This window comes from Sarcophilus harrisii, chromosome 6 (genome assembly GCF_902635505.1).
Source record: "Sarcophilus harrisii chromosome 6, mSarHar1.11, whole genome shotgun sequence".
In the NCBI taxonomy this organism is placed as follows: Eukaryota; Metazoa; Chordata; class Mammalia; order Dasyuromorphia; family Dasyuridae; genus Sarcophilus; species Sarcophilus harrisii.
In genome coordinates, this window is record NC_045431.1 from 196707486 (window position 1) to 196734462 (window position 26977).

A 26977-nucleotide genomic window follows, 5' to 3' on the forward strand; every position below is an offset into this window, starting at 1 on the left:
ACATGAACTGATGCTGAGTGAAATGAGCAGAACCAGGAGATCATTATATACGTCAAAAACGATACTGTATGAAGATGTATTCTGATGGAAGTGGATTTCTTTGACAAAGAGACCTAATTCAGTTTCAACTGATCAAGGATGGACAGAAGCAGCTACACCCAAAGAAAAAACACTGGGAAATGAATGTAAACTGTTTGCATTTTTGTTTCTCTTCCTGGGTTATTTCTACCTTCTGAATCCAATTCTCCCTGTGCAACAAGAAAACTGTTTGAATCTGCACACATACATTGTATCTAGGATATACTAGGACATATTCAACATATATAGGACTGCTTGCCATCTAGGGGAGGGGAGGAGGGGGGGAGGGAAAAATCGGAACAGAAGTGAGTGCAAGGGATAATGTTGTAAAAAAAATTACCCCGGCATGGGTTCTGTCAATAAAAAGTTACTATTAAAAAAAAAAAAAAAGCTTGAAAAAGAAAAAAAAAGTAATCAAAACAAAGGAAAAAAAAGAAATGTGGTTGGAAGGAGGGGAAAACTGGAACAGAAGGTTTGGCGACTGTCAGTGCTGTCAAATGACCCGTGCGTGTGACTTGTAAATAAAAAGCGATTAAAAAAGAGAAATGTGGTTGGGAGAGTTTTCAGAGCTGGTGGGAAAGTAGGACTCGGGCCGTCTAGCTCCGCATGTTCGAGTCCCGGCCGGCGCTCTGTCCCTGCCCCTTTGTCCGAGCTCCCGAGGCGTCTGGCTTCGTTATCTCGCTCCTTTGCCGTGTCCGCTTTTCTCGGCTCCGGTCTTGCGCCTGAGCAGCCCGCGCGCGGGCACCAGGCGGCGCTGTCGCGGGAGGCATCGGCCCCCGCGCCTCACGGGCCCCTCTTTCTTCGGCCGGCCTCTTGTTTTGTAGCTGACGTACAGCCAGCAGGGGGCGCTGCCGCGGGAGGCATTGGGTCCCCTCTTTCTTCGGCCGGTCTCTTGCTTTGTAGCTGGCGTAGAGCCAGCAGGGGGCGCTGCCGCGGGAGGCATTGGGTCCCCTCTTTCTTCGGCCGGTCTCTTGCTTTGTAGCTGGCGTAGAGCCAGCAGGGGGCGCTGCCGCGGGAGACCCGGCGGCCGGCGGCGCGCGGGCCTCTCTTTCTGGTTCCCGCGCCTGCTCCTCCTCCTCCTCCTCCCAACTGGGCTCCAACGCTGCTGCTCGCCATGGACCGAAACCCCTCGCCCCCATGGAGAGGGTCGGAGGCGGAGGCCGAGGCGGAGGCCGCGGGGGGAGACGCCATCGGGGCCACGATTTACAGCAAACACTGGCTCTTCGGCGTCCTCGGCAGCCTCATCCAGGTGCGGCCGCCGGCCCCTCCCCCCCGCAGTCCCCTGGCTCCGACCTTGATCGCCCCTCCCCCCAGTTTCTCCCGCGCTCCCCCGCCGAGATAACCCCCGGAAGTTCCTTTCCCCTTCCGCTCCCTCTTTTCTCTCATCGCTCCCGTCCCGTCACTAAGTCCGGCGCCCTCACCTCCCCGGCCCCGTCTCAGCCCCCGGGCCCTGCCGCAACCTTCCCGTCCGTTCCAGGAACTCCCCTCTCCCCGCTGAGATTTATCCTCCTCCCTCCCCCTCCCCCCCATCCATAGCCACATCCCGCTCACCCCCGGGTCAAGCTGTGCCCAAGGGGCTCTCAAACCGCCTCCCCTTCGGTCCGGCAGAGTCTCCACTGGGCCTGTGCCCCAGAGAGATCTTAAAGGAGGGAAAGGGACCCACGTGGGCAAGAACGTTTGTGGCGGCCCTTTTTTTTATATTCTTTTTTTTTATTTTCATTTTTTTTTATAGCCTTTTATTTACAGGTTATATGCATGGGTAATTTTTCAGCATTGACAAGTGCAAAACCTCTTGTTCCAATTTTTCACCTCTTACCCCCCACCCCTCCCCTAGATGGCAGGATGACCAGTAGATGTTAAATACATTAAAATATAACTTAGATACACAATAAGTATACATGACCAAACCGTTATTTTGCTGTACAAAAGAATCAGACTCTGAATTTGTAAATTAGCTTGTGAAAAATCAAAAATGCAGGTGGGCATAAATATAGGGATTGAATTCAATGTAATGGTTTTAGTCATCTCCCAGAGTTCTTTCTCTGGCGTAGCTATTCAGTTCATTACTGCTCCATTGGAAATGATTTGGTTGATCTCGTTGCTGAGGATGGCCTGATCCATCAGAACTGGTCATCATATAGTATTGTTGTTGAAGTATATAATGATCTCCTGGTCCTGCTCATTTCCTCAGCATCAGTTGGTAAAGTCTCTCAGGCCTTTCTGAAATCATCCTGTTGGTCATTTCTTACAAACTAATATTCCATAATATTCTATCCACAATTTATTCAGCCATTCTCCAACTGATGGGCATCCACTCAGTTTCCAGTTTCTAGCCATTACTAAAGGGCTGCCACAAACATTCGTGCACATACTGGTCCCTTTCCCTTCTTTATAATCTCTTTGGGATATAAGCCCAGTAGCACTTTTTGAGCTTTCAAATATTACATAGTTAAAGCTATAATTAAATAATAAATATAAATTTAAAAAATAATAAATAAATATAATGAACATGATTAAATCAAAAATAAATATCATAATCATATTTAAACAGCAAAACCAAAAGCATTTATTGTGTTTATTTGGCTTTCGAGTTTGTCTTTCCAGATTCCTATTTGACCTTTACAATGAAATTCATCACAGTCTTCCCTCTTTTCCTTAGTTTTTTGTGTCAACAATGAGTTGTTAGAGGAGGCTGCTTTAAAGGATTAGAAAAAGTAAATCCATGATGACTGCATTTGTGTCCTCCTTTGGGAACATCACAGAAACAGTGTTGCTTTGTATAAACATATGCATAATGAAAAAAGGAAGACTTTTTATTCAGATGGAATCTTCTAAAGAGAGTCAAATATGTCAGACTTGAGTGTATTATGTTGTGTTGTATATATATAATCCCAACTTAGTAGGTCACTCAAAACATGAAATAGGAAAGTGTTGTCTCAAGGTAGATGTTATCCAGGTCCTTTTTTTTTTTTTAATTTAATAGCCTTTATTTACAGGATATATACATAGGTAACTTTACGGATTAACATTGCAAACCTCTTGTTCCAATTTTTCCCTCTTACCCCCCCTCCTAGATGGCAGGATGACCAGTAGATGTTAAATTATTAAAATATAACTTAGATCACAATAAGTTATGACAAAACATTATTTGCTGTACAAAAGATCAGACTCCCTGAAATATTGTACAATTAGCTTATGAAGGAAATAAAAATGCCGTGTGCATAAATATAAAGGGATTAGAATTCAATGTAATGGTTTTAATCATCTCCCAGAGTTCTTTTTCATCCCAGGTCCTTTTGACAGGGAATGGTGGATATTAATTAAAAACCAAGATGGAACAATAATTTGTATTTGAAAATTACAGTTACATGAGGGAAGGAATCACTATTTATAAAGTTCATTTTGACATGCCATTTCTCCATGCATGTTTTTAAGAAGCTTTCCTGCCCTCTATTACAAATATTTTGCTCAGTTCCTGGCAATTGAGGTACTAATAAATTATTATTCCTTCATTTCTTCTACCCATTCAATTGGAAAGATTTCAAACCTGATAATGATGTTTATTCCCCAAAAGCCGAAGTCTGTATTGATAGAGCCTTGATTTGACTCAGGATCCTTCTCTCTTGCCTTTTCCTTCTAGGTAAAGAAGGATGGGAACTACTAGAACAATTTTAAAAAGGAAACTAAATACCCTGTGCTGATGAGATAAAACCTCTTTACATTGGAAAAGAAAACAATTTGGGTACAATTTTAAGTGAAGTTTTCCTTGATAAATTCTTAAAAAATTTAAGTAGTCAATAATTTTATAATTACTTTTGAAATCTATTTTCCATATCACTTGCTTTTCCATGGATTACTTTACCCTTGAATATTCTGTGATTTGGCTTACAATTCCTTTGTTCCTCCACACAGAACATTTCATTTTAATTCACACATTTTATTCTTTAAAATGTTTATAAATTTTTATTGATATAGTTTCCTTTATTTCACTTAAATCTCTCCCAGTATCCACTTCTTCTTCCTCTCAAGACCCATCTTATATAAAGGTAACTTTTTTTTTTTTTTTAGAAAATAAAAGCGAAGAAGATTAAATGAAAACTGGAATATATTAACAAAGTTTGAAAATGTGTGAAATGTTTCAGCATTATCTTTCCTCCCAAAAGTAAGTGAAATGTCTTCTTATGTTTTAGCTTTGGATTGCTTCTTTTTCAATTTGCATTCACTTTTTTATTTCTATGATTATTCTCTCTGTTTTTTTTGTAGTCATTGTATGTTTTTTTGCAGTTTTCTTTTTGGTTCTGTTTTGGATCATAAATCTTTCCCTTTTTCTTGATATTTGTCATTTATCATGCCCGGGAATATTCTATAATTGAGCAGGCCAATTTGTTTAGCCATTCACCCAACCAATGGACAACCACTTTTTTCCATTCCGGCATAAAATGTGTTCAAAATATTTTATTTTTCTTAATGCCTTCCTTGGGTGTAAGTTTTAATGAATTTCGCATCAAAGAATGTGGAAAATTTAGTTACTTTTTTTTCATTTTTCCCCACAATAAATTTTTTGATTCATAACATGGTTCCCTAATCTTAGAACTTTCCAACATTTGTATTGCCCATTTTCACTTTAACTTTCAAAAGTAAAACCTCAGCTTTGTTTGTTTTTTTTTAGTGATTTGGAACATTCTTTATTGGTCATTACTCATTTATAGTTCTTTTTCTTTTGGATGACTCCATATCTTTTGACCATTATATTTCAAAGAAAGACCTTTGGTTTTTATATTGTCAATTATTTTTGCATATTTTATATCCTTACCTGAAAAATTTGGTAAAATATTTTTTTCTATATTTCTATCCTTTTTTTGTCATTTGAGGAAAGTTTTCAGTTTTTGGGACAAAGTTATCTATTTTGTTCTTTTTTTTTTTTAAATCTTCTTTGGTTAAGTTGGTTGGTTAAGATATGGTTTTCACCCATAGGTTTGGGAAAACCATCTGTTTTCCAATTTTTTATGGTATGATATTTAATTTTGATATTAAAGTCATGTATCTATTTTATTTTTGACCATGGGGCTAAAGTATCGATTTTTCCTGACCTTTCCAGCTTTCAGGACAGTTTTAAAATAAGCTCTTTATTATTATTATTTTTTAAAATTAAATTTAATTTTTAAAATAACATTACAGAACCCATGCCTGGGTAATTTTTTAAAACATTTCCCTCGACTCCTTCGTTCCGATTTTTCCCCTCCCCTCCCTCCACCCTGTCCCCCAGATGGCGAAAGGGCTCTTTTAAAGTAACATCATTTCAGTTTTTGAAAGTGATTGAATTCCTCATTTTGATTCCCCTTTTTCATCAACTTAATTTTGATTGATCAATTATCTTTTTATTTTTCAATCAATACTATATTTATAAATTTTCTTTATAACATTGTTTGAGGTCGAAAGAACTATTCTACTTTATTTTCAACCTTTTCATTATTCCTTTTATAAATCTTTTGTTTCTTCAAACAAAAATTTATTACTTTATTAATTTCCAGATGTTTTTGATAATTTGATTGCGTATGGTATTGAAAATATAATTTTAAAAAATTTAACTGGTATATTTCTTTTTAATATTTATTTTTCTCCAGTCATCAAAATTTAAAATATTAATTTAGTTTTTTTAATTATTTTAAGTGGCATTTGTAATTGAATCACAAGTATTTTTTTTTTGGTAGGTTACTTATTTTGATTTGTATTTTATTGGCAAGGATTCCCTTTTATTATTCTTTTTGGTTTTTTTAATTATATAGAAATGAGTTATTTTTGAGGGTCTATTTATAGCCTGTCATTTCAGTGAATCTATTAATTCATTTATTTCAATTCCCCAAAATTTTAATCCTTTTGCCCATAGTACAGATATCATTTCCTTTTTATTTTTATACTTTTTTGAATTCCTTTCTTTGTCACATTTATTTGTCATTTCTGGAACCATATTAAATAATAGTTTGTTGTCTTACTCTTGCTTTATTCCTATATTTACTGGAAATAAAGAATTCTATTGTATTGATTTGTTTGTGTTTTAGAGATAACTTTTAATGTTTTTCAAAGGTTCTTCCATCCTATTTTTTAGAATTAAAATTTTTTATTTTATTCTGATACCTATAAAAAATATTTTTTTTGTTTTTAAAAACCAGTTCCACATTTCTCCCTTCCCCTCATTTCCCCTTTTTAAAGAAGGCACATTAAAGTTATGCAAAAATAATATTGTAAAAAAAATACAAGATCTTCCCTCCTGAAAAAATCCTCAAGAAAATAAAGAAAAAAGAGTATTCTTTAATCTATATTCAGATACAATCAGTTCTTTCTTTGGGTATAGATAGCATTTTTTCATTAAGTCCTTGAATAGTTATCATGATTGTATTTAAGAATAAAAAAGTCAGTCCAACTGATCATCTCCAAAACTGTTACTTTGCACAGTCATTTCATTTTGCGGTTCCAAGACTTAGGTTTTTAGAGATTCTGCTCTTTCTTTATAAAACAAAATATTCCATTATAAATTGCCAAATTTTTTAACTATTTCCCCAATTGTGAGCATCCCCCAATTTAGTTCGCCCTAATGATTTTTTAAAAAAGTGAGTTAACAGCAAAAGGGTATAGAGTATGAATTAGATATGTTCAGGTATATTAAATAACATTTGGTGATACTACATTCTGAAGATTTTGGGAACTATTATTTACTTAGAAGAATATCTATCCATTAAGATAGAGGCAAGAGCTAATAAATTCCTGGAGATGTCTCTAGCATTCTGGTTCATGCTCTATGGGTACCAAATTAAGAAAAGGTTGGGTTGCCAAGAAACATAAATCTTTCCTCAAAAGGCAACGTTCCCAAGAACCTACTCTGATCTTCATCAAAGCCTTAGGTGACCATTATGCTAGAGGTATGTCATTTCTGAAAAGTTTGGGTTATTGAAAAGATCCTTCCAAAGAACAGAGCTTTCTTCTGAAGAAGTCTGTTGAATTAAAAGGGCTGCAGGCAAAGAAAAGGATTTGGGAAATTGATTTTATTTTGCTCTCAAAAGGTAACTAGAAAGATTATTTTTGAGATACATGGTAAATCCCTTCCACTCAAGTGTATTTGACAAAAGTCACCATAGACAATTACAGTTTATAAAACCTCTTTGGTTGCAGATGATAAGAGTTAAAGAAATTTAACAAAGGCAAGAAAACCCTCCCAATTTTTGAAAAGAGGAATGCAAATTTTTAATTTGCGATTCCCTTTTTTTTCTCAAATTTATTCCAAGTTCAATTCTAGCAAGATCTGGTTTTTTCTCACCCCAAGGTTCTAGTGTGGATAACTTTCTGAGACTTTCAATATAGATGAATAAAATTTAAATACAAATAATTAAAAAAAACCAATTGTCAAATCAGAAGATTATTAAAAATAATCAAACACTTAAATCTGACAGGGTTCCCCTTTCCATTCCGCATCTCCCCCCTATAACTCACAGTTCTTAGAGATTGGGAAGATGATTGGGCTCCCTCCCACCTTGCCCCCGCAGGATGCCCAGGAAGGAAGCTGGAGGTTCGGCCCCCCCCGAGACCCCGCAAAGACGCGGTGCCCCAGCCTGGGGGCTGCTAGGGAGGGTTGTGTTTGTTCAGAAGGGGAGCCATTGATAACTTGGAGGGGGTTCCGGGAGGAAGGGGGCGGAAGGGGGGCGGGCTGGGATGCAGGGAGAAAGCCGGGGAAGACAAAGGATGGGATTTTTTCAAGAAATGTGGTTGGACATTCTGGAAGCAATCTGAATTATCCCCAAAAGTTATCAAACTGTCATACCCTTTGATCCAGCAGTGTTTCACTGGGCATACCCAAGGAGATACAAAAAAAAGGAAAGGGACCTTAGGCCAAAATGTTTGTGGCACCCTATTTGTAGTAAAGAAAATGGAAACTAATGGATGCCCATCAATTGGAAATGGTTGGTAAATTTGGTATATAATATTATGGAATATTTTTTCTGTAAGAAATGAAAAGGACGAATACAAAGGGTTGGAAAATTACATGAACATGCTGAGGAAATGAGCAGAACCAGAGATCATTATATCGCAAAACATACTGTTGAAGATGTATTCTGATGGAAGTGGATTTCTTTGAAAAAGAGACTAATTCAGTTTCAACTGATCAAGGATGGAAGAACAGCTACCCAAAGAAAAACACTGGGAAATGAATTAAACTGTTTGATTTTTTTCTCTTCCGGGTTATTTCTATTTCGAATCAATTCTCCATAAACAAGAAAACTGTTTAATCTGCAAATACATTGTATCTAGGATAACGGTTTCAACAATAAGGACTGCTTGCCATCTAGGGAGGGAGGAGGGGGGAGGAAAAAATGAACAAGGGATGAAGGGATAATGTTAAAAAAATTACCCCGCATGGGTTTTCAATAAAAATTAAATTAAAAAAAAAAAAAAAAAAAATAAAAAAAAAAAGGAAAAAAAAGAAATTGGTTGGAAGGAGGAAAAATGGAACAGAAGGTTTGGGACTTCAGTGCTTCAAATCCCGTTTGTGACTTGTAAATAAAAAGGAAAAAAAAAAGTGGTTGGGAGGTTTTTTGGCTGGTGGGAAAGAGGACTCGGCCGTCGCCCCCATGTTCGATCCCGCCGGGCTCTGTCCCTTTGTCCGAGCTCCGGGCGTCTGGCTTTTTCTCGCTCCTTTCCGTTCCCTTTTCTCGCTCCGGTCGGCCGGCAGCCCCCGGGGCACCAGGCGGGGTTCCGGAGGCACCCCCCCCTCCACGGGCCCCTCTTTCTTGGCCGGCCTCTTGTTTTGTGGCGACGCCACGGGGGCGCCCGGGAAGCATTTGGGTCCCTCCTTCAATTTTGCTTTTAGCTGGCGAGAGCCAGGGGGCCCGCAGGCAAATTTCCCCTTTTCTTCCCGTCCTTGCTTTTAGCCGGGAGGCCAGCGGGGGCTCGCGGAGCCCGGCCCGGGGCGGGCGCGGGCCCTCTTTCGGTTCCCGCGCCGCCCTCCTCCTCCCCTCCTCCCAATGGCCCCGCTGTCTGGGCCAAAAACCCTCCCCATGGAGGGCGGGGGGGGGCGAGGCGGAGGCCGCGGGGGAGACGCCATCACCCGGTTTACAGAAACACTGCCTTGGCGTCCTCGGCGCCTATCGGGGGGCCCTCCCCCTCCCCCCAGTCCCGGGCACCGTGCCCCTCCCCCCAGTTTCTCCCCGCGCTCCCCCCGAGAAACCCCAAGTTCCCCCCCTTCCGCTCCCTCTTTTCCTCATCGCCCCGCCCCCCAAGGGCCCCTCCTCCCCGGCCCCTCTCCCCCCGGGCTAGAATTCCTCCTTCCCTCCCTCCCCCCCAAATTTTCCCCTTTCCCCCCCCCACCATCCCCCGCTCACCCCAACAAGGGCCAAGGGCCCAAAACCCCTCCCCTTCGGTCCAGAGAGTCTCCACGGGCCGGCCCCAGAGAGATCTTAAAGGGGAAAGGGACCCACGGGCAAGAACCTTTGTGGCGCCCATATTCTTTTTTTATTTTCATTTTTTTATTATAGCCTTTTATTTACAGGTTATATGCATGGAATTTTTCAGCATTGACAATCAAAACCTCTTTTCCAATTTTTCCCTTACCCCCCCCCCCTCCCTAGATGGCAGGATGACCAGTAGATTTAAATAATTAAAATATAACTTAGATAAAATAAGATACATAAAATTTTTTGTGTACAAAAAATCAGACTTAATTTTGTACAATTAGCTTGTGGAAATCAAAAATGCATGGCATAAATAGGGATTAAATTAATGTAATGGGTTTTAGTCACCCCGAGTTCTTTCTCTGGGGAGTGGTTCATTCATTACTGCTCCATTGGAAATATTTGTTGATTCCCGTTCAGGATGCCTGATCCATAAATGGTCACAAAGTATTGTTGTTGAAGAAAAGATTCCTGGTCCGCTCATTTCCTCAGCATCAGTTGTGTTTCTCAGGTTTCTAAATCTCCTTTGCAACAAAACAAAAACCATTAAACAAACCACAATTTATTCAGCCTTCTCCGAGGGTCCATAGTTTCCAGTTTCTACCATTACAAAAGGGCGCCACCATTCTGCACATACTGGTCCCTTTCCTTCTTTATAATCTCTTTGGGAATGCCCAGTAGTAACACTCTGGATCAAAGGGTTGACAGTTTGATCCAGCGTGTTCCAAACTACTCCAAAATGGGGGATTTTTTAGCAGCCCTTTTTTGGCCCAGAAACTGGAAACTATTTTATCATGGGAGAAAATGACTGAATAAAAGTTTAGGTTATGAATGCTAAATCATTCGGTGAAAATGATCAACAGATGATTTCAGAGATTTGGAGACTTTTGTTGCTATGAAGTATAGAACCAGGAGAATTGGTCAATAACACAAGGTTGATGATCAGCCATGAAGACTTGCTTTTCGCAAGATGTTTGGAACCCAATGATTTGGGATGGCAAAAATGGCATCTTCATCAAGAGAGAGCACTATGGAGATTGAATGTGGATCAAAGTATAGTTTTTTCACTTTGCTTTTTTCTTTCTCAATTTTTTTTTCCCTTTTGGTTTGATTTTTTCTTGCACAGCATGATGGATATGGGAATAGATTTTAAAATATTGTACATGTATAATCTATATCAGACTGCTTGCTGTCTTGGGGAGGGAGAAAGAAAAAATGTGGAACAAAATATTTTTAAAAAATTTTTATTTTCAAAACATGCATGGATACTTTTTCAACATTGACCTTTGCAAAATCTTGTGTTCCAAATTTTCTTCCCTCATCCCCTCTCCTAGATAGAAAGTATATATATATATTAATATATGTTAAACATATTCAATTTTTCTATGTGTATTTCTACAATTACTGTGCTACACAAGAAAAATCAGGTAAAAAATAAAAAAATGAGAAAGAAAATAAAGTTCAAGTAAAGAACAACAAAATAAAAGGCTATTTAAAAAAAAATACATACAAATATAATTTTTGACGTTCACCCTTGCAAAACCTCGTGTTCCAAATTTTTCTCCCTCCTTTCCCCCTACCCCTTTTCTTAGATAGCAAGTATAGTTCTCTGGGCATAGATGGCTCTCTTCATCATAAGACTATTGGAACTGGCCTCAGTCATCTCAGTGTTGGAAAGAGCCACATCCTTCAGAATTGATCTTTGTATAATCTTCTTGTTATCTTGTACAATGATCTCCTTGTTCTGCTCATTTCACTTAGCATTTGTTCATGTAAGTCTCCGAAATCATCCTGCTGATTGTTTCTTACAGAACAATAATATTCCATAATATTCATATACCATAATTTATTCAGCCATTCTCCAGTTGATGGCATCCATTCAGTTTCCAGTTTCTTGCCATTACAAAAAGGGCTGCCATGAACATTTTTGCACATGTGGGTCTCTTTCCCTCTTTTATGATCTTTGGGATATAAGCCCAATAGAAGCACTACTGGGTCAAAGGGTATGCATAGTAGCCTTTGGGCATAGTGGAACATGAAATCTTAAAAAAAATGAATGCTGAAAAGAATCTTTACATGTATTTGGAAAAATGAAATACAATTGAGAAAAATGTTAGAAAATATTAAATGGGCAGTGTTATTTACTTATCCCATTTCTTTACCTTTTTGAAGCTTATTAACCCTGAGAAAGACACATCTGTGGCAAATAATGTGGAGGAACAACTGACAGAACTGGATGAAGAAATGGAGAATGAAATTTGCAAGGTGTGGGATATGTCAATGGATAAGGTATGCCTAGAGGGTCCTGTTAGGAAGGAAGCTTTTCCCTCAAACTGCTAATGAATAGATGTTCCCATTGTTGTTTCTCAGCAATGAGACCAGCTTGTTAAATTATTCCTGCCGCTACTGTAAGTAATGCTGGGGAGTGGCTACTGCTAACTTCAGATCATACACTTTTCTTTCTGGAAGTGAAGGAAGTTCTCTGTTGCTGTAAATGAGTATTGGCTAGACGTAACTTGGCATCTCTTGAAGGTCCTAAGAGGCCACAAATTTGCTGAGAACTAATCCATTTGCAGACAGTGATACTCATATAGGTATAAACCATGACTGATTTAGTTTATTTTTTTTCTCATGTTTTTTATACTTAGGCATTAGAAGTTTAGGAGTTGAGTCAGTTGTGGTACTAGAAGGACTAGAAGAGAGAGAAAGAAGAAGGAAACATCTGTTTTTCTGTCTGTATTATCTTTGAAATATGAAAATTGCCATGAATTCATGAGCAAGTTAAGAGATAGTTTGGTTCTCTGCCAATGTAGAAGTAGAAATGAGAAGACTACGTTTTTTTTTAAATGCACGAAGAACATTTGTATTCTGGTGATATTTTTAATTAATAGGTGAGAATATGCTTTTTGTTGAGTATTTCTAAAACTTATTTCCAAAGCCTTGTGAAAATCTGATTTTAGTGATGCTTTAATGAAGTTTTCTTTGGATGGCACAGATAGAAACATTCTATATCAAACAGGAAAATAAATCACCAATATGATGGATTTTGTTTTATAGCATAGTTTCATTGTCTTGGGGACAATATTACAAAGACTCTGCAATATTATTTTTATATCTTTTCACTATTTCTGACTTCACTCTTTGTCTTTTTTCTATAACTTCTAAAATATAAACTACATATTTTAAAAATAAGTTATTAAAAGTGAGGTCTTAAAAGGTCTAGAGAATGATCTTGACTCATTAAATATTTTGCCTTTTTAGGATGTAGCTTTATTTCTCTATGAATTTAATGCCCCAGACATATTCATGGGAGTTTTGGCCAGGACTAAGTGTCCTCGACTAATGGTAAGTCCATAAATATAAGTGAGCCTTTAATGTAGTAATTGATCGCTTTTGTACTTTGCCTGGAAACAATTATAAGAAGTAAGTCACCTATCTACAATATTTGGCATTTTTGACCATCACATTCCCCTTGATGTTCTCTACTTCCTTCTCATTGTTAGAAAGGTTTTCCTCTGAGCCTAACTCTTCCCTTTCAATTTCTATTCCTCTTAGTTCTGTCCCTTCAGGCCAAGCAGAACAAGTCTAATTATTCTGCATCATACAACTTCAGATTTTTGATGAGAATCATTACTCTCCAGACTCTCCTTCACCTGAGCTTCATATGGCATGATATCTAGTCATTTTCACATTCACTTTTTTATAATGTTCTCCAACTTATGAATATTCTTTTAAAATTGTAATAATCAGAACTAAACACAACAGTCCAATTATGGTCTGACCAGGGCAGAATACAATGGAATAACTATTTCTTTCATTCTGAGCACTGTGCTTCTCATAGTGCAACCTAAGATTGCATTGACTTTTTGATTACCATGTCACATTGTTGGCTTATATTGAGTTTGAAATCTGCTGCAAAACTTCTTTTTCACAGAAGTGACTTATACTTGACTTGTATACTTTATATTTAAATCCCTCCTATTGTACTTGTGCAGGTAATTTTTCATTGCAAATGTAAGACTTAAAAATATTAAGACTTAATATTTTCCCTGTTAAGGGAAATTCTATTTTTTCTACATCTAAACTTTTGATTGAATGAGGCACATGATAAGGCCAAAATAAATAATCAATCTGGTCTCATTAGAGAGGATTCATTCTCTTCCAATTCTGCCTGGTAGGAATCTATGTGTATAATATATAAGATCACTTAGAGAGTAGCAGCAATATGGTTGAATATGAATATAGTAGCAATGAAGTTGAAAAGAATAGTGCTGATAATTAAAATACCTCTTTTGAATTATAAAAAAGTCATTTTTTTCATACAGTGATTTTATAAAATTATTTATCAGTGTTTACCCAATTTTTAAACATTTATTTTTGTGCTTAATTACTTATGCTTGGTTTGGCAGGAGATTTGTGTGGGAATTTTGGGCAATATGGCCTGTTTCCAGGAATTATGTGTGTCTATCAGTAATGATAAGAATATTGGGTAAGTTTTATTTCATAATAATTATTAGGTTTTCATTAACTTTGTTTTTATGTGATTTGTATGTAGTAAAACCCATCACTTTTGGGTAGCTCAGTGGTTAGGCAGCTTCTTCGTATTTTGAGTCAAAATCAGCTTCTCCTGCAGTGCTATTTGAAGCCAAGAAAAACAAGCCTACTAAACACCCCTATATGTGTCATGGGCTTTAGACTCCTAGTCTAGCAAGTTTGTATCTCAGGATGGGTTCTTCTTGGTCTTTTATGTATTTAGTTTGAAGATTTCAAGTTCTTTCATTCTTTCTAGAGTTTCATGATAATTATCCTTTTTTCTTAATTCTCAGAATAAAAAAGATAGTTTTATAATTTCAAAAACAGACCTTTCACTGAGTAGTTTATTTTTGCTGATTAGAAAATGTCAATCATTTGGTCATCAAGCATTTGTTAAGCAGTTATTGTACGCCATGTATTCTTCTAAGTGTTGGGAATACAGAGCCCAAAATGGTTTCTGCTCTTGAGGAGCTCATAGTCAAATGAGAGAAACAACACACAAATTAGTTTATACAAAGCAGATATATACAAATTGTAGATAATAAACAGAAGAAAGGCACTAGTATTAAGGGGGATTTGGAAAAAATTAAAATGAAATATTTTACTCAAATGATGTTTTAGTGAAAAGAAAATATATACAGTAATGTGTAAATTGATTTCTCTTATCTTATAGACGTACTTTGTTGCACTGCTTGTATGATTTGGATCCACCTACTCTTCTGGAAATAAGCAGGTGCGCCATTTTCTTTGTATTTAGCCAGTTATTTCATCTACAAGACAATGTAGAGGTTATTTTTCATGAGAAAACTTGAGTTGCATTCACCTTATTTTAATTCACATTATGCTTATGTACCTCATGTAGGTTACTGCTAACATGCCTTTCCCAGCCACAAGTTGCCAATATTTGGATTGAAAGGATACGGGAAAATCCAGCTGTCTATGAAAGCATTTGTTTCATCATGTCAAGCTCAACAAATGGTAGGTAACCAAGCTATTTGAAGAATCATTTTTAGGGTATCTTTAATGGTTAAAATAAAGCTCAGAGAAAAGTGTACCTTGATCACTAGAAGTAGTTTTAAAAAATCATTTAGCTCAAGGTAGAGGTAGCCATTCAATGGATGATTTCATTAGTATAGAAGGCTTTAGAGTTTCCTGATTCTGAGATTAGTTCCTTAGCCCTCTTGCTTATAAAGTTCCTTTAAGATGAATTATTCTGTTTGTGCTTAGGACAGTAATAAAGCCCCCTCTTAAGAAAGAAAGAATCACAAGAGAGGAAAAATCCCTCAGAACATTGATGCCAGTGTAGGAGTTTAACTTTTTGTCTGGTGATTTTCTTTAAGGATTTTCATTAACTTTGTTACTTTCAAAATTTTCTCTTTGGTTTCTTGGATATTTTCTTCTTTACAGTTGACTTGCTGGTGAAAGTGGGTGAAGTGGTTGATAAGCTCTTTGACTTAGATGAGAAGCTAATGGTGGAGTGGATTGGAAATAGCGCTGCTCAAGTCCCAGATCAGTCCTCTGGGGATTCTGAAGAGCAAACCTCATTGAAGATTGTCCCCTGCATACTGGAAGCTGCCAAACAAATCCGGTAGGATTGCACTGAGCAGTTGTGTAACCCTGGGCTTCCCTGGGAACCTCTCCTTTACCTGCAGGGGTTAGGAGGCCTTTGGCCAGTATGTGATCAAACAGCAACTCAGGGACCCAGAGGAGAAATTCTGTAGGCTCTTATGTCCTCTTTGGTGGTCTGGGCTCTGGACCCGCTCCTCCCCCCTCCCACATCCCCACACATAGGGCAGGGCGTGGGGCAGTGCCACAGTGCGCTGCCCCTACCACTGCCCACCTCTCTATTGTGGAGCTTCTGGGCCTTTACTCCCTAGGGATGAGGGCTTGGCTGATTGTACTACTGTCTTCTAAGTTCTCTAGGATTCAAAACTAGGACTTAACTTCCTCTTTGACTCTTTCTTCACCCTCCCCTTTAGTTAGTTGTATTGATTCTGCTTGTACAGTAGAGTTAACTTCCATCTCCTCTTCTTACTTGAATACCACCATAGTTCTAGGTCTTCCTCTCTTCTCAGCTGAACCATTATGGTAACCTTATTTATCTTCCTCTGATTCACCCATCACATAGCAGCCAAAATACTTTTGCTTATGTTTAGAACTAATTGTCAGATCACTCTCCTATCAACAAACTCTGTCATTCTTTAATACCTATTGAACAGAATACAAATTTCTTAACTCCTTTTGACTTGATTAACTCTATTTCCCTTTTCTAACTAAAGCTGTTCCCAATGCCATCCTGCCCCTGTTTATTAGTACAGGCCAATCTCTGTGTCTAGAACATATTCCCTACTCCTCTCTTCCTTTTGAAATTGTTGTTTTCCATCAAGGCTCATTTGACATACTACCTCTAAAGTGAGATCTAATCAGCTAAAAGTAATAATAAAAAAAAATAAAATTAATCTCTAATGCTTTGTGTTGTACCTTTCTTGAATGTAAACTTTTTGAGGGCAGGGACTGAGTCGTTTTTCAACTTTGTGTTTCTAGCACCTAGCATGCTTTGCATATAAAAGTTACTTTGTAAAGATTTGTTGAGTTGTTACCTCTGTTAGTCTCTCTAAAGGGTTCTTTTTCCTTGTTGGATGGAGATCTAAAAGGAGACATTTGGTCTGAATCGAGACATTGGGTCACAGGCATTGCTGATGCTGAAGATGTTTTCTTTTTAGCTTTCACCATTGAAGAGAGGAAGCCGTACTCAGAACCCACCAAAAAAGAAACAAACATTATTGCTGCTGCCATGATGACAGACTCTTCTATAGAAAACAGTCTTTTAGGGGGTGATGGGATGAAATCCTCTTGATTTGAGTAAAATAAAACACCCAAAGTCTCATAGTGGAGTTTCTTATAGGAAGGTTTGGGTCTGGGGTTGTTTTCTAGGTTTATCTTTCTTTGGGCCTGAAAGTCATGGAGTTTGTTTTTTTCTTGTTTGCATGCAGTTTTGATAACCCAGAAGGACTGGAGGTTTATATGCACATCTTACAACTACTTACTACTGTGGATGGTGGAATTCAGGTAATTGGTAAGTTTTTTACAGAGAAGTATGAGAATGATGATAACTCATATTAGTCATTTCATTATTTTCCCTTTTTGAATCAGTGCTTTCTTTAATTAAGTTCAGCCACCTGATACTGGAAGAAATATTTGGAATTTTCTTTGTGATGTGGCCTGCCGTGACTTTTGTCAGCCTGATGATCCGCCAATCATACTTCAGGAACAGAAAACAGTATTGGCCTCCATCTTCTCAGTATTGTCTGCTGTGTATGTGTCACAGGCTGAACAGGAATTTATAAAGATGGAAAACGGCAAGTATTTTTTACCAGTTGTACAAATTGATGACTCTCTTCTTTATTTTTAATAGTTTTTTATTTTTCCAAATATATGCAAAGATAGTTCCCAACATTCAAACCTTTCCAAAATATGTCCAATTCTTCTAGACATATTTCCATATTTGTCATGCTGTGCAAGAAAAATTAAATCAAAAGGGGGAAAAGTCATGAGAGAGAAAAAAAAAGCGAACAAACTATGACAACCAAAAAAAAAGGTGAAAATACTATACTTTGATCTACATTCAGTCTCCATAGTACACTCTAGATGCAGATGGCTTTTTCCATCACAAGTCTATTGGAACTGGCCCAAATCACTTCATTGTTGAAAACAGCCAAGTCCGTCATAGTTGATGATCACATAATCTTGTTGCTATGTACAATGTTCTTTTGGTTCTACTCACTTTATTTAGTATCAGTTCATGTATCTTTCTGAAATCAACCTGCTCATCATTTTCTATAGGACAATAATATTCCATTACATGATGACTCTCTTTTTAACACTGGTAATTTTAAAAATAGTTGTACACATTCCATGTGTGACCAACAAAACTTACCAAGCTAGGAATAACCTTAGTAGAAATGAGAGAGACAAGATTGCATCTCTGGTAACCAAAATTTGCACAAAGGATAGGCAGAATTAAATTTTAGCAAATACAATTTATTTTCTTATGTTGTATGATGAATTAGCAAGTAGTCTGCATTAATAGTGTTTTTACTGATCTTTTTATCAAATATTTTATTATAAAGAATATCCTCTATAGTGGTCATCCTGCCAATGTAGAAGTCCATTTCCATAATGAATACCATATCATTCCTCTACCCCCACACAGTCCATTCACCAAACTCCAGTGACACCTCTAGGATCATATATACAAATCCTTGAGCATTCAAAGATCTTTAAATTCTGGCTCTCTCCTACCTTTCCAGTCTTTTTATACCTCATTCCTTGTATTTTTGTGATAGTTTTTGCTGTTATTCTCTCAAGACTGTCTATCTCTTAATTCCATTCATTTTTCCTAACTGTCCCCCATCTACAGAATGCTCTCTCCCTCTTCTGCTTCCTGCCTCCCCTGACTTTTTCAAATTCCAGCTAAAGTCCTTCTTTCTACAAGAAAATTCTGATCTTCCTGAATGAATCCCTCTGAGATTATTTCCATTTTATTTTTTTCCTTGTCTGTACATAGTTGTCTGCATGTTGTATGTCTCCCATTGGACTATGAGCTACTTAAGAGTAAGGATTTCTTTTTTGCCTTTTTTTGCATATACCCGGAAACATAGTAGGTACTTCATAAATGCTTATTGACTGATAACCCTGGGCAATAGGAATTGTTATCCCCCTTTTACAGATGAGGAAACTAAGGCTGAGAGAGATTAAATGATTTTCTTGGATAGCAACTGTCCATTGCAGGATTCAATTCAGATTTAGTGTGATTAAATTTATGGTTAAGGAAAATAACTTTGGGACCTGTTTTTAGCATGAGAGAGGGGCCTAAGGCTTGAGGCAAAGAGACTAAGCAGGAGGCTGTTGGCAGTCATGTAGGTGGAAGCAATTGGGATCTAAACTACATGGCCGCTGAGAGGGTGTCATACTGGAGATATTGTGGGAGGAAAAATAGTAAGTTTGAACAACTGATTGGTTATGTGGGTTGAAGGTAAGTAAATGTTGAGCACAATGTTAAGACTTTGGACCTAAAACACTGGAAGAATGATCACACCTCTGATAGAAATAGGGACGTTTGGAAGTGGGGAAGGCATAGAGGAAATGTTGATAGTGTTTAGAGCTGCACAGAGGTAAGGTATAATGAAGACTGAGAAAAGGCCATTGGACCTAGTCAGTAAGAAATTATTGGACAGTTTCTGTTAAGTGTTGAGTCAGTAGCAAAATTGCAAGGAATTGAGTGGAAGAGGAGTAGTACATATAAGTAATCATCTGTAAGAAGTTAACAGTGAAAAGAATTTGAAGAGAAGGTAGAATCAGGATATTTTTTAAGGATGAAAGAGACTGGGTATGCTTGGAGGAGTTGGGGAAGGAGTCGGCGGATTAAGAGAAATAGAGGACAATAGAAAGAGGGGACAGCCATTAAGGGGCCAGGCTATTGGAGTGGCTGCGATCAAGAGCACAAGTGGAGAGGACTTCAGTCTTCCCCAGACCAGAGGCGTTCAGCTGTTTTTCAGAGACTGAAGAAAGAGAGAAGAGGGTTTGATGAAAAGATGGTTTGGTGTATAGAGTAGGGGAAAAGGGAGAGTTCTCAGTGAATAATGGCATTTTTTGAAGGTAGAGTTGGAGTTTGAGAGGAAGAGAGAGAAATTTTTGAATAGCTGCAGTGGAGAGTTGGATAGAGAGTAAATAGGAGAAGCACAAAAGAATTGTCCTACAGCAAAGAGGGCTCAGTAAAGATTAAATAATAACCTGTTAATGTATCTACTTGGCAGTCTGACAATTATGTATAATTCAGTTGATATTCAGCAGCATGTGAGTGGGCATGGAGAAGGAAGATGATGGTATCTGAGGATGAAGCTTTGACAAGTTGTGCCAGGCAATTAGACAAGGAGGGCAAAGAATCCAAGAGGCTAGGACAGAGTCTAATTGAACTGATCAACCCTAAGGTCAAGGAAGGAAAGCCAGAGCCAAGGAACCAGAGACTGATGGGGAGAGGTATGTGAGTTAGAAGGAGAAAGGCCGAGGGAGCAATCGAATATGTAAGAAGCTTGTGACTTGACAGAACTTGACAGTTCTAGATTTTACAAGATAGAGTAGTTATAGGTAATGCTAAAATCAGTCATATGACCAATCAGTCAGTCATCTAGTATTTATTAACTCTGCTAAGCTTTGAGAAAAGAGACAGAAGATGATCCCTTTCCTTAAAGGGCTCACATTTTACTAGGGGAGACAGTATACAAACATTTATGTACAAATACTTCATTGTCAGGATGCCTGAAGTAGAGGGCAGAAGATGAATGACTAGTGAAGAATAGTGCTGGAGAAATAATAAAAAAGACATCATTAGAGGGATATATGACTGGAGGAAGGTGGGCCAGTTCTGCTATGAAAGTGAAATGTCCATAAGCAGATCATGTGCTCAGTAGGGAGCCATGAAATTTCAAAAGATTTGAAGGAAAGGGCTCCTGCAGGCCCTTGTAGGGAATTTTTAGAAAGAGGTGGGGTAGAGGCACAGGGGATGGGATAACTTATATGGGTTGCATTCATTACTTTAGAAGGAATGTCTAACATCAGGGTTAGCCTACATTAACCTAATCACTAGCAACAGTCGCTCAAATTAATGCAGAGATATTGGACAGTATAGGTTAAGATCAGGCTGGGATAGTGAATTCATGAAGAAGAGCCTTTAGATTTTTTTCGTTTTGAATTTAAAGTCTTCATTCTTCTCTTGTCATGCTTAATTTCTTGATTTAGAATTGACAATTGGCATTTATAGAACACAATAGTTATATTTGAGTTGATTAGATTTCTTAAAAATCTGTGTATTTCTGACTTTGTATTTCTTCATTTATTGGTTGTACAATAGATCTGCCTCTAATTGGCACCTTGATTCGAGTCTTGCAGAACATGGAGCACTGTGAGAAAAGATCAATGAATTTAGCAGATTCCAATGCTGAAGAAACTGAAAAGTCTGCTATAACTGAGGAGGACTTCCACTTGAAAGTCTTGAAGGATGTTTCATGTGAATTACTTTCTAATATTTTTCAGGACTTGACAAAGGTACTAAAATACCCTTTTTATGTTGACCCTTCAGGTAAGGAAGGGCCAGGCATGGTTCCTGGGAGAATTGCTATCCTAGGCTATTGCAGGGGATGGGGAGAAGTGAGGGGGAAGATGTTCAGAATACGGTGTGACTGTCCAGGTGATGGCTCTAGGGAATGCTTAATGCATAGATTTTAGGGGCTGGGCAGCAGGATAGGGAACTGGATTCTGCTGCAGGAGAACCTTTATTTGAAAATATGAACTTAGATTCCATTTAGAAACAATGGTGTTGAGAAGCTGGAGGGCCACCATGAGCCCTTGAAAGGCTTGGACTTCAGCCCTGCACCTGACACCTGTTAGTCACATGACCATAGGCACCAGTTCTTTCTTTTCTGCCCCAGGCCCCTCTCTGAGTCTTCATACTTGGGATTTCCTTGTATCTATGAAATCATGGATCATCTGCCCCTCCTCCAGAACTTTTCCACTGTAGTTTATTTACTGTAGAATCTTAGTGATTGAATTTCCTATCCTATCTCCTCAGAGATGCAAATTCTAGTGAATTTGGGGGCTCTCTACCTAACAAACCCATTCCCAATTGGAACAACTAAAGTATTATTAGACAGTCATCTACGTTGTGCTCAAATCTGCCTTCTGGTAACTTCCAACTTTTGGTCTTTGTTCTGCCCCTCAAAACTACCTGGATTAAATCAATTCCCTTTTCCACGTGATAGCTCTTCAAAAATTTGAGGACATCCACTCTTCCTGATCTGTTCTCTTTTTCAGAAACATTCATTTTAGAGTTGTCATCAAATATGATTTTCAAATTCTTATGATCCTATTCACCTTCTTTTGGACATGCTTTCCTCTAACTGATTAATGATTTGTTTTTCTAAAACCTAGGGAAATAAAGGTAATAAGTACTTTCTTCTCAGCACCTCAATGAAGTAGGCTTTGCCAGTTTTCCTTCTATTTTATATATGATAAAAGTTGAAACTCCAAGAAGATGTGCCCATGAGCACATAGCTCATTGCCAGAACTCTAAAGTCCAGCCCTCTTTCTCTCACATGTCACTGTTTCTCTCAGGGAAATATAGCTGCATGGAGCTTTCTTTAATGAAGCCTAAAAGGATGGAATCATCTCCTTGTAGAGTTATTGCTAATTCTACTTTATTAATCCATTTTCCTCATTTGTCAGAATTAAGTTTACCTGCTCAATTTCCCTCCATGTTTCCTTTACCTTCTGCGAGTTGAAATTGTCAGCAAGGTAGTTTATTAATTTGTGCAATGTTTTGCTTTTTGTAGAATGAGAATTCTAGTTCATGGCTGAGTGACTGAAGTCTTTCTTTATAGTATCTTTCTTGTGTGTCAATTTTGTGTTTTTTTTATTAAGAAAGCATGATTTATAACCTCTGAACAGCATCTGTAGCTTTTTTTTTTTTTACAAGATTGCTTGTGTTTTTTCTTTTATCTTCACCAAATGTTCCTCACCTTATCAATATTCCTCAGTTTATTAAATTTCCTATGCATGTAAGCTTTTTTTGATATATATCCCTCATTTTATTCTTAAATCCCTTCCTACTATCTATGTGGCCATATTAATTTCCATATTCTAACATTTCATGTTCATTTTTATTACCTAACACTATGCTTCCGAGTCAGAGTAGTTTTCTGATCTCTTGTTAATTTTCCTTAAAAGTAACTGAGCCTCTTCTCTAGTATTTTCCCATTTTCTATGCCATTCATGTTGTCCTCCATAATGTCTATGTTTTAGTTTTAGCTGGATATCTTTCTTCCTTTTCCTCAGTTTTAACTTTAAAGCTTGATTAGAACACTAAGTTTCCTGCTAATTCTTTTTTTTACCAGCCATTGTGAAGTTCATATTGTTCATTACAAGGAGCCCATCCTTCTGGTGTTGCAAACAGTAGCCCAGAAAAACCTCCTGTTCTTCTATCCCATCTAGATGATCGTTGTACTTTGCTTATCCTCCCATCTCTTCTGAAGCTATAACTTTCAGGGAGAGAAAAAGCTGAAACTCTCATCTCTGCCTCCAGATCATTCAGTTTTTTACCAGAGACATCAGGGTACATTGAGTTCCCATAAGACACATGGAAGGTTTTGGCAGTGTCATCAGTGCCAGTCCAGGCATCAGAGAAACACTTGAGGGAAGAGAAAAGGGAAACCATAGCAAGGATGGCTAAATCAGGCTCTGGGATAGCTTCCTCTGCTGCTTTGTGGTTATATATATACTTTTTTCCCAGGAAATTGTCCTGCAGGCTCTTAAGGAGGACCATCTAAACAAGCAGAAGTGTTCCTGTGCATTTAAGAACCTTCTTCCCCTGTACTGCTCTGTGGTGAGTGTGAGGAGCCTCACGTAGAGTGCAATGTTGCAGTGACATGTGGATTTAGTAGGACTTAGTATTGGTGTTTAATTGATTACTTGTGTCTGAGTCTTGGTGACCCTGGTTAGGGTTTGCTTGGCAAAGATGCTGGAGTGGTCCACCATTTCCTTCTCCAGCTGACTTTTCCTGACTCCAAGTCTAGCCCTCTAACCACTGGGCTACCTAGCTACTTGTAGATTTTAGTGTGGGGGTTAACCAAGTATCCTCAGAGATGCCTGTTCCCTTTCTGCAGTTAGAGTTTAAATTTCTTTATTACAAAAACGCTCATCAAAAACTTACTGAGAGCAGAGAATAATGTTAGAGACTGGGGACAAATAAAAAATTTAGAAAAGACACAGTTCTTGCCTTTGAAGAATGTACTATTTAATGAGGAGCAATGCTTAAAGATGGGTAGGTATGATATACACTATACTGTGAAAAATATATTAGAAAGTTGGTTCCAAAACAAAATATCACATGAACTCTCTGGGGGTTGGGGGGTGGGAAAGGAGGCTCATTACCAATCAGGGGATCAGGGGAGATTTCTTGAAGTGGGCAGTGCTTGGGTTGGAGGGGCACAGAATTTGACAAAGTAAGGGAAAGAAGGCATTTCAGATAGAAGGCCCAAGTTGAGCAGAGACTAGAGACCCAGAAAAATATCCTGTGTTTGGGGAATGGGCAGTTATCCTGTTTGGGGTGAGCATAGCTCTATGGAAGAGAACTTTATGAGATAAGGCCCTGAATTACCAAATAGAGCATTGTGGACTGGACTGGGAATGCAGTAAGAAGCCGCAGCTAAGACTTTAAGGCAAAGACTGCTGGGATCAGAACTGGGCCTAAGAAAGAGTGCTCTGGTAGCAATATGGTGGCAAGATTGGAGGTGGGAGAGAGGACAGGGAGACCCCTCAGATGAATAGAGCTAGTGGTGATGGGATCTGGTGTAGAGAAAGAATGGGAGGACTAGTCAGCAGAGAGCAGAGTAGAGTGATGACTGTAAGCCTTGGGAGGGGACAGGTCAGAGGCTTTCAGCTCCCAGTGCCAGCCCAGAAGACCTGGAACATGAAGGCCCTCCTTTACCCTCAACCACATGCCAAGTCTTGAGACATTTAGTCTCTACTCATTTACACTTATTTTCCAAATTGATATTGTAACTGTTGTAAATTGTAAACTCTTTCCTGAGCTCCATTCCCCTGCTTGCTGTATATATAGTAGTCAGTATAAAAAGACAAGCAGGATTCTCACACAGTGGCATCCAGTAGGATTTTCCTTAACAATTAGGTCATGAGTGGGACAATCAAGGGTCATTTAAACATGGAAGGTAGTGTTAATCCCAAAACCTGGATTTTAGATATTGGGAGTGAAGGCAAATTGGAGAATATTAGTCATGGGACTAAATGGAAGGGGAAAATCCATTTACCTTGTGTTTGGAAAGAAGAACTAGAAGTTATTGATATTAAGATGATAATATTGATATTAATGGAGCATGGAATTGCCCCTTGTGTGATATGTAAATTCATGGGAAGGGCAAACCTGTGTAATGTTGTGTTTTCTTTGACTGTAGGTAAAAGATTTCCTTAAGGTCCTTCATGAAGCTGACAAGGCTCTTGTGGATAATCTGGAGAAGGACTTTCCAAGTTTGAAGGCATAGCACTGAAACTAGAACAGAACAGCCTTTACTGAAGGAAAAGACTTTTTCTTCCTTGGCTAAAGAATGTGAATATCCTAGCCTTCAGTAAACCTTGCCAACCTGAGGGAGTGTCTGAGGAACAATAGAGGGAGAAGACTTGTAAACCTCCATGGACTGGGACCGCCCTATTCCCTTCCCCTTTGTGTGTTCTAGTCAGGAGTATAAACCTGTCATTGATTGTGTTGGTTTGTCAACTTCTGTTGAAGTCCCTCATGTTAGTATTTAGGGTGTCAACAGGGAAAGCTTACCTGAACCTGAGGTTTGTGTCAGAATTTCACATGCAAGTAGGTATTAGACCTTAGACATTTAAAGAGGAATTTGTTTATGGTCATTATGTCAATCATCTTAAAATCTTAAAATACCTGAGAAGAGTAGGTAAAACCTCTTAGAGTTTGATGTTGGACAGTTTGTAAAAAGAACCAGTATATTCAGTAGTATTGGACATGGTATGGAAATCCTCCTTTGCAATTGAATTCCATTGCAAGTACATATAATAATTGCTTTCAGTTCACTGAATTTTGAATGACAGCTTGATTCCTCTAATATCCCCTGGTTGAGTTATGATGTAGTTCATGACTTTTTTTGCTTGTCAGATTTTGGTGACGGTTCCAATGTTATTTGCCACTTTGACCAGTTACACTGGCCTGGGATGTCAGAATTCTTCCCTTTTTGGCTTTTATTGTTTCCACAAACTTAAATGGAGGACCAGCAGACATGTTTGGTTTTTGTTCATTATAGACTCCAAAGTCACACCCAACAGACTCTGGTAGTATTTTCCCTATTCATGTCATGATATTTTGGATCACATTTTGCCTTTCTTGGCAGAGCTTTCCCATCTAGAAATTTACAAAGTGCTTGTTAGCTATGTGCAAATATAGAGTTAGTTTCTCTAGTGCTGAAATGAAATTTTATACATGCTTTTGCATCCTTTCTGGATTTCTCTACTTTTCACAAGGACATTTTTGTAGTAATTTACCCATGCTAGCAAAAGAAGCCAAAGCTGGTAGATGTCTTTTGTATTTTTGTTCAGAGTTTTGGTATTGACCTTAGTATAAACAGAGCAAGTAACTAAAATAACCCCCCATGATCAGAGAAAATAAGTTGTGCCTCCCAGTTAAATACAAGTGCAGATTGTACATTTCAGGTTGGTGCTGGAAGTTTTCCTATTAGACATTAATCTTTTTACCAGTGAACTATTAAAACATTCCTTGGAAGGGTAGTGCTTATCAGATCCTAACATAAATATATTTCATATTCTATCATGAGAACAAGTTTTGAGTAGGAGTGAACAACTTTTAGTATAAATACTATGAGCCCCTGGGGAAAGAGGATGCTTCTAATGGTTTGATCCCAAAGGTATATGGGAGCAATGGAATTCTTTGCTTTGGAGTTTCACTCACTGCTTTGTATACCATGTTTTTCCGTGTTCAAAGTTGCTCTATATAGATTATGTTATATTTTGATATAGTTGAAAACTTTCCCATAAAGCTATCAATTAAAATAAAAAAGAATTATTTCTATTTTGTTTTCCTTAGTGCTTTTTTTTTGCATTTAGTATTTTTTTCTAATTACATGTAAAGATAGTTTTCAACATCCATTTTTGTGAGTTTTAAGTTCCAAATTGTTCTTCCTTTCCTTCTCTTCCTCCACCTCAAGAAAGCAAGCAATCTGATATAGGTTATACATGTATAATCATGTTAAACTTATTTCCATATTAGTCATGACATGAAAGAAAAATCAGAACAAAAGGGAAAAACCACAAGAAAGAAGAAACAA

The 26977-nt window shown here is 38.0% G+C and overlaps 1 protein-coding gene across 2 annotated transcripts; it reads left to right on the forward strand.

Moving 5' to 3' along the window:
• Positions 1–1111: 1111 nt before the first annotated feature.
• SAAL1 (serum amyloid A like 1) lies at positions 1112–26721 on the forward strand. 2 transcript variants are annotated; one of them, XM_012552472.3, is made up of 12 exons: positions 1112–1327; positions 11691–11807; positions 12780–12863; positions 13928–14007; positions 14725–14784; positions 14914–15029; positions 15459–15639; positions 17045–17127; positions 17222–17410; positions 20962–21155; positions 23395–23487; positions 25076–26721. In XM_012552472.3, the coding sequence occupies exons 1-12, from the start codon at positions 1193–1195 to the stop codon at positions 25160–25162; spliced, it is 1419 nt and encodes a 472-aa protein (XP_012407926.1). In that variant the 5' UTR covers positions 1112–1192; the 3' UTR covers positions 25163–26721. The 2 variants fall into 2 exon arrangements, with proteins under 2 accessions (XP_012407926.1, XP_023362009.1); XM_023506241.2 differs by having other exon boundaries at positions 11691–11783.
• Positions 26722–26977: the final 256 nt, after the last annotated feature.

Coding starts and splice junctions, on each gene's coding strand:
- SAAL1 (XM_012552472.3), top strand. CDS start 1,193: ATGGACCGAAACCCCTCGCCCCCATGGAGAGGGTCGGAGGCGGAGGCC. Junction 1,328..11,690: donor TCCTCGGCAGCCTCATCCAG/GTGCGGCCGCCG, acceptor ACCTTTTTGAAG/CTTATTAACCCTGAGAAAGA. Junction 11,808..12,779: donor GGGATATGTCAATGGATAAG/GTATGCCTAGAG, acceptor TTGCCTTTTTAG/GATGTAGCTTTATTTCTCTA.